The sequence below is a fragment of the Staurois parvus genome, unplaced genomic scaffold (genome assembly GCF_062004578.1).
Source record: "Staurois parvus isolate SC_StPar_1 unplaced genomic scaffold, SC_StPar_1.0 ptg000154l, whole genome shotgun sequence".
In the NCBI taxonomy this organism is placed as follows: Eukaryota; Metazoa; Chordata; class Amphibia; order Anura; family Ranidae; genus Staurois; species Staurois parvus.
Genome location: NW_028317950.1, coordinates 19,092,879 through 19,100,657, shown reverse-complemented (window position 1 = coordinate 19,100,657; position 7,779 = coordinate 19,092,879). Strand labels below are relative to the sequence as shown.

The window sequence follows — 7,779 nt, the reverse complement described above, 5'->3', positions numbered from 1 at the left end:
AATTTAATTTTTAAATTTTTTTTACTGGACATGTTTTATAGCAAAAAGTCCAAAATATTGTTTTTTTTCCTCAAAATTGTCAGCCTTTTTTTTTGTATAGTGCAAAAAATTAAAACCGCACAGGCGATCAAATGCCACTGAAAAAAAGCTCAATTTGTGGGAAAAAAAGGATGTAAATTTCATTTATGTATCGTATTGCATGACCGCGCAATTGTCCGTTAAACTAGCGCAGCGCTGTATAGCAAAAAAAATGGCGTAAATTGCAGTATCTATACCATAGTTTGTAGATGCTATAACTTTCACACAAAGCAATCAATATACACTTATTGGGATTTTTTTACCAAAAACATGTAGCAGGATACATTTTGGCCTAAATTTATAACCAACTTTGAGTTTACTATATATTTTTTATAGCTGAAAGTAAAAAATATTGTTTTTCTTCAAAATTTTTGGCCTTTTTTTGTTTATAGCGTGAAAAATAAAAAGCGCACAGGTGATCAAATACTACCGAAAGAAAGCTCTATTTGTGTGAAAAAGGACGTAAATTTTGTTTGGGTGCAGCATTGCATGACCGCGCAATTATCAGTTGAATTAGTGCAGCGCCGAGTAGCAAAAAGAGGCCTGGTCATTAAGGGGGGTAAATCCTCTGGAGGTTAAGTGGTTAACTGAAAAAGCTGAAGACAGGAAGCTGATTGGTTGCTATACACAGCTCCTCCAGATTCTGGCTTTGATAAATTCTCCCCAATATATTTGTATGTCTAACGTCCATCAAATATCCAAAAATAAGGATTTTATATCTTATTTTTGGGCATTGGGAAGGGAAGATCTATGCAAATCATTCCTTTCAGCCTACCTCACCATAAATTGTCACGTTATACAATGTCGTTGCTGGCCAAGCCCTGCTCCATAGGCATCCTGGTTTCCATGTGCTGTATTGACAATGGCCAACAAGCCAAAAACTGCTGTAAGTAATTTTAAGTAAATGTAATATTAGGCTGTAACTGGTCTTGAAACCATTGGCCCTGAATGTAGAGTCGGCCCAGATGCATAAAGGAAAGATATTTATGGTTCTACCCTCTCTCCTGAAATGATGAATATACTAATTTTTTATGGAAATGGGACATGCAGATACCTCCTGTTTAATGAAGGCTCTGCTGTGCTTTAAACTTTTAGGGCTCGTTCATGTGGTTTGTGGACAGGTTTGCTACCCCTCTGAAATATAGCTTTTCAAAGGCATCTGACATTCACTTGGCAGCAGTACTGTCTGTCAAATGCAACCTGATGTATAATTATACCACCAATGCACCATAATCATGGAAGTATGTGTTAACATGACCACTGGCTAGGCATTTGGGGGCTGTAAAATGGCAGCTCAACCACCTGGTTTTACCACATCTTGGTTGCCCATGTGAATGAAGCCATACAGCATGTAAACATGTTAGAACTTTATCAGTACTGAAAAAAATTGTATTAGGCTGTAACTGTGGGGAGCATGTTTTCGTTTGCACAAGGACTCCTATTACACTGCCCTAAAACATGGAGATAACATAGAAACAAAGGAAATATGTCAAAAATATTGGATATCAGAACATATGCATGGCACATTTCAGAAGATACAGTACATCTTTTTTATATAATGAAAGTTTTGAATTAAAAGTCTGTAACTTTTTCATGTGTATATACTGTATGTAGTGAAACTTATTTATAATTTCTATAAAAATTTTGGATTTATGAAAAAAAAACATATTAGTGTTCCTCGTCAGGCAAATGTTAGCCAATAAGGGTTACATTTGAGGTTTAGACTTCCTTACTGGCAAAAATTGGTCTGTTTTATATAATTTCTGGAAAATCACTTTTCTGGAAAAAAAAATCCAAGTGGGTGGGCACAGAGCCCTCTAATGAGAGAGCCTTTCATAATAAAACTGAAATATGACTTGTGGGTTGAGCGGCTCTTTAATGCATAATAAACCCCAAACAATGTTTTTCAGATCTTGCTGCTGCCTGTGTCCAAACAGGGGAAACTCGCCCTCACTTTTTGTCCTGGCAATCACCAAGAAATGGATGGAAAATTCAACAGCTATGAATAGATTTCATCTTACTTACCAAGGTGTCCCTGGAACAGGAAGTGAGAAAAATTCTCAAATGGGACACAGGGAGCAAATAAAAAGTGAAAAGGAATATAATGATACCCTACTCTATATAGAAAAAAAAAAGATTTGGCTTAGATGTGCTCAAAAGTTTGCTCACCCTGGCAGAAATCATGGAAGTTTGGCATTGATATTGAAAATATGACTGATCATGCCAAAAACCTGTCTTTTATTTAAGGATAGTGAACATATCAAACCATTTATTATCACATAGTTGTCTGGCTCCTATTTAAATAACAATGATAACAGAAATCACCCAAATGGCTCAAAAGTTTACATACCCTGGAATGTTTGGCCTTGGTACAAAAACACAAAGTGACACACACAGGTTAAAATGGCAATTAAAGGATAATTTCCCCCATCTGTGGCTTTTTAAATTGCAATTAGCGTCTGTATATGAATAGTTATTGAATTTGTTAGCTGTTACTGAGCAGGCTAGATACTGAGCCATAGGGATCAAAAAAGAACTGCCAACAGCCTTGCGTAACAAGGTAATGGAACTTTATATGGATGGAAATGGATATAAAAAGATGTCCAAAGCCTTGAATATGTCAGTCACTTCCGTTCAATTACCTATTAAGAAGTGGAAAATTTGGGGATCTCTAGATACCAAGCCAAGGTCAGGTAGACCAAGAAAGATTGCAGCCATAACTGCCAGAAGAATTGTTCGGGATACAAAGCAAAATCCACAGGTAACCTTAGAAGAAATACAGGCTGCTCTGGAAAACAACAGTGTGGTTGTTTCAAGAAGCACAATACAACGATACTTGAACAACAATTAGTTGCATGTTTGAATTGCCAGAAAGAAGCCTTTACTACGCCAACGCCAAAAAAAGTCTGGTGAGGCATGTCAAGCTGTTAGCGGGCATATTGCAACTGGACTTTTTATGGCATTGGCGCAGTAAAGGTTTCTTTCTGGCAACTCGACTATTTTTGTTCAAGCAATGTCATATTGTGCTCCTTCAGAACAACCACACCATATTTTTTTCAGAGCAGCCTGTATTGGGTTTTGCTTTGTATCCCGAACAATTCTTCTTGCCATTTTAACCCGTGTGTGTCACCTTGTGTGTCTCTACCAAGCCCAAACATATGGAAACTTTTGATCATGTCCATTATGTGTGAAAATAAATGGCTTCATATGTTCAATAGCCTTAATAAGGGACAGTTTTTTTGGCATGAATAGTCATATTTTCAATATCAATGCCAAAATTCCACAATTTCTGCCAGGATATGCAAATTTTTTAGCACAACTATACTGATAGAGGCATTGGTGGTGTGCAAAGTACAATACTCTGTACCAACCAATCACATATACTATATTGGTTTTTAACATTTATTTTGCACTGTGTAAAAAAAAAAAACCTGTTGCAGCGCTAAAAACTCTGGGATAGGCACAAAGAACCAGTAACTTTTGTAGGAATACCTGACAAGTGGACTGCCCAAGGATTCTGTACCCTAGTAATAACTGCCTATCACTGAATTACCATTTCCAACACTTGGCTGCTAAGTGTTCATTACTATCAATAATAATTTAATAATTAAACAAAAACACTTCAGTTTTATTCAATAAAAAAAATCAAATTTCATATATACATGATTACCCCGTATACAAACATTAGATGCAAACTCCCAAAACCTCCATTTCCCCCAGCTAACTCGCACGTGATTCTTCAGATATCCATTCTGAATGGAGCCATATAAAGTATCAATAAATATATATTACACAGTAATACAGAGTCCATTGTCTCCAGTCTCCCAGTGGAATTTCATAAAAAGTAATGTCCAAAAATGGTCTTGTGCAGGCTCAGAGCTGATGTCTGGCTATGATTTCAGCTGAAGAGGCAGAGTCTGCTGCGGCTCGGATTAAGAACCATTTGGATCCCAGAGCTTTGGAGAAGTGATCTTCAACAGAGCTGTGGATGTAATGTGGTGGGGATGTGTGAAGATTCTGTTGGGTGCCACAAGATTTGAGACTCCTTTGGAAATGTTCTTCTACGTCAGGTGAGCTGGTTCTGGGTGATCCTAAAATAAATTAGAACAATTGAAAATAAATATGATTTGTAGTGATTAAAGTACAAAGTGGTCATATCTGCAAGACTGGATACCTATCACCATTAATTACTGACCACGTAATTATGGTGATTTTTCAATATTGAACCTGTGCTTTATGTTGCAGCACATACACCACTGAGTTCAGCCACCAGGAGAGAGTAGAGAAAGCGTAGTGTAAGTTCCAAGTCATGAATTTACACAGGGCTTGCAACTGTCTATCCATCTCATGTGATAGCACTGGGTACCTAAATGACTAATTGCCAAGTACTAATTATATCACATGGGAGAAAAGGAAGTACGAGGTATAGCTATTTGCTCCTTGTTCTTGTTTTTGGAATATTAATATTCCTTTATCTCTGTTATATTATCAATAGCCACCATAGCTGTTCATTATACATGAGTGCTGTGCTTTCAGTCCAATAAACTCAGCACGTACACCTGGCGGCACTGACTGCTAATGATGACAAACAGGTCTCGATTGGTTAGCTGAGATATTTGTGTATTACTTTGGGAGTGGTGTTGACTGACAACTCATGGGGCCCCCGGGCAATAGGGGATCATGGGGCCCCTGTGTCCTTGCCCAAACTCAAAAAAGCCTATGAAAAAGGTACCAGGGGCATCTCATGGGGCCCCCCTACTGACCCCGGGCCCTCGGGCAGTGCCCGAGTTTCCAAATGGTCAGTCCGCTCCTGTGGTGTAGGAAATCCAAGCCATGTTTTGAGACTGCTTTGCTGATAAAACTCAGTATCCCCCAGTGACTGTTGATAAATATGAAATAAACATACGTAATATGTCATATTTACCTGTGTAAGCAATAGATACACATTATTAGCAATGTATTTTTTTATAATGCAGCTTCAACAAGAGTCTAAACTCTCACTACCATTAGACGTAAAGGTCGTTTCATATTCTGAAGACACTGTGTAGTTTTTTTCTAAACATGTGATATCATGTGGAGTTCAAATAAGAAAGACTTACGATGGACTTCGGCTTCCTGTGGTGGAGTTGATTTTTCTTTTGTAGCAGGGGGAGAGATAAGTTTCGGTCGAGATACACAAGTAATCACAGATGGTCGATTCTGAAATAAGAAAAGCAGGCCAATAAAGTCAGATGACAATGCTAGGCATAGGAAAAAGCATAACTACATCAGAGAAAACAACCTCAAACTGAAGCACAAAGCTTTAAATAAAACTTTGAAAGAAGGAAGGAAAAAGCAGACATTCTCACCTGCTGCAGCATTACTGAAGAAACAATAGGCTGCTCATTGGGTCTCTCCAACCTCTTTACTAAAGCCAAGGGTTGGTCTTGTTCATTCTTCTGTGCCTCCTTACTTTCCAGGGGCTTTCGTTCTGGTATCAACCTCTTCAGAACATGTTCCAGAGTTACGGGATGATGAGCAAATGCCTTGGGACTGAATGACCCTGAAGAAGGTTGTCTTGGTGCAGGCTTCTGACACACTGCTGAAGAGGTCACCTTTGCCCTATGGTTAATAAAAAAAAATATGGTCAACATACCTCATCCACAACCTATGTTCACACTGTATTAATGAAGCAGAATCTGGGAAGTTTTTTAAAAAATTATTTGTAGGAGCAGACCAGTTTTGTGTTCCAAAAGTAGAGGCATCTGCAATGTGGTGATGGTTTAAACAGAGCAATGTTCTAAAGATCTCTTTTTGGCACGTAAAACATGTCAAGATACGAGAAGGAACAGAGGGCTTAAAGCAAATTGGAAGCTAAAATGCTACATTACATGTCAATCTGATCTGCTTTGGGGAATCTGGTGTCACTGAAGCTTTCACCATTCCACAATGTCTTGTACCTGCTCTGAGAGTTGGATGTTGAAAGTCTCTTTGGAGAACGTGGGGGTTCCGGACTGAGTTTGCGTTTGATCGGGTACACAGGTATTCCATGGTTTGTCAACGGCCTCAACCTGTCTACATTCCGAGCACTGTGCTGCCCTGAAATCAAATGAAAGATATTTTTAGACATATGGAGAAAAACATTGTAGACTGTGATGCAAAAAGAGGTATACATGTCTGTATAATTACAGGAAAATTTTTTTATAGGACCACAGCAGTACAGAGTAGAGGGTAGTTTAAAGCTTTTATTTGCCATACATGGGCAAATCTCTTTGATTATAGGTCCTAACTTTGTTACAATAACTGAGCATTATGCCCATCAGGACTTTTCTTTCCAGAGAATGAATAATGAAACCATTGTTACCTCTACTGTGGAATAACAAGAAAAATTCCTAATTGGTTTCTGGTAACTGCCAGCACGCTGGAGGCTTCTTTGATCAAACCATTACTTCTGATCAAGTAGTGCTGCATTGTTTGACAAGGTGGGTGGTCTGCTCGACCATCATTATGGCACACTGAGTTTTGTAATGTGTATATTCCCAGTTCTATTTGCTTCCAAAACAACTAACATTAAAAAAAAAAAAAAGGTTTATTCGGCAATGTAGCGCGAAGAACAACAAACTTGCTAAAAGTACAGCAACTGATTACAGCAATCAGAAATCACATTATATGGGCTATGATGGCAGATTAAAATCTGGTCACATCATACTGCACTTCGCACTTTCTCAGTCTTTGCTTTGCTTTAATAAATGAGCCCATTTGTCTTACAAAAACCAAGCCGGAGAGAAAAAATCCTGGCCAAGTAAAAATATATGAACAGATCACATAATAAAAAAAAATTCTTTTAAAAGATCAGGCAGCTTCTTCTCACAAAATGAAATTGGTGGCTGAACTCATTGTAGGTTTTGACTTCCTTTAGTTGAACCAAATTTCAGTTTTCAAAAAGATAAAGTTCAGTCCATTCTATGAAGTTAAGCAGAATATGCCAGATATTAAATACTAACAATATTAATATAGGCAAAATAAAAATTCTACCCCAACTATGAAAAATGTTATACAATGAACAATTAAACAATACCAGCAATAATGACCAAGTGCTCCAGAATATCCTGTTTATCAATTACAACATGCACCTACCTTCTAAGATATAGACTTTGAATCCGCTTGAGATCCCCATAGTATAATGAAGGCTGGAAACTGCCATGACTGCTGCGTTATTCACACCTGAACAGGAATGGTTACTATTGTACTCTGGCCTGGTTTTATATTTACCTAAAAAAGGAGGCAGCCAATAGGATGTAAGTGTACGCTGAGCCCCTCCCTTTCCCCTTACCTGACTGCTCACCTTTCAGTGCTGCTTCCCTCCCCCTCTGCACAACTTAGCTCTCTGTTGTCAGCACTTACAATGGGACCCTAAAGACTTGGATAAATGACAGAATTACAGCTGCTTCTTCCTTCAGGCAGGGATATCAGATCCCCATACATGTCAACGGTCCCTGATTTCCAGGGCAGCCTAGTTTTTTTTTTTTTAAGATTTGGAACAAGAAGCTTTTGTCCCTGAAAATGTTTCTGGAATGAGCAATGAAATCCCTGGAGCATCTCATCATATTATCTTAGCATTTAGAAAAAGAGCCAATATAACATTTTCTATATTTCCTAAAAGTGGCCACACATGTTATAATCTGATTGCACAACCTCTTTAGAATCTCTTTTATGCAGGTC

At 38.1% G+C, this 7,779-nt stretch overlaps 1 protein-coding gene across 1 annotated transcript; it reads right to left on the bottom strand.

Annotated features, from left to right (window-relative positions):
• Nucleotides 1–3,685: 3,685 nt before the first annotated feature.
• LOC149463583 (uncharacterized) lies at nucleotides 3,686–7,285 on the bottom strand. Its single transcript, XM_089675361.1, has 5 exons — nucleotides 7,195–7,285; nucleotides 6,018–6,156; nucleotides 5,427–5,679; nucleotides 5,178–5,277; nucleotides 3,686–4,169 (listed from the first exon to the last, which is right to left on the bottom strand). Exons 1-5 carry the CDS (start codon nucleotides 7,259–7,261, stop codon nucleotides 3,952–3,954), a joined length of 777 nt encoding a protein of 258 aa, XP_089531487.1. The 5' UTR covers nucleotides 7,262–7,285; the 3' UTR covers nucleotides 3,686–3,951.
• Nucleotides 7,286–7,779: the final 494 nt, after the last annotated feature.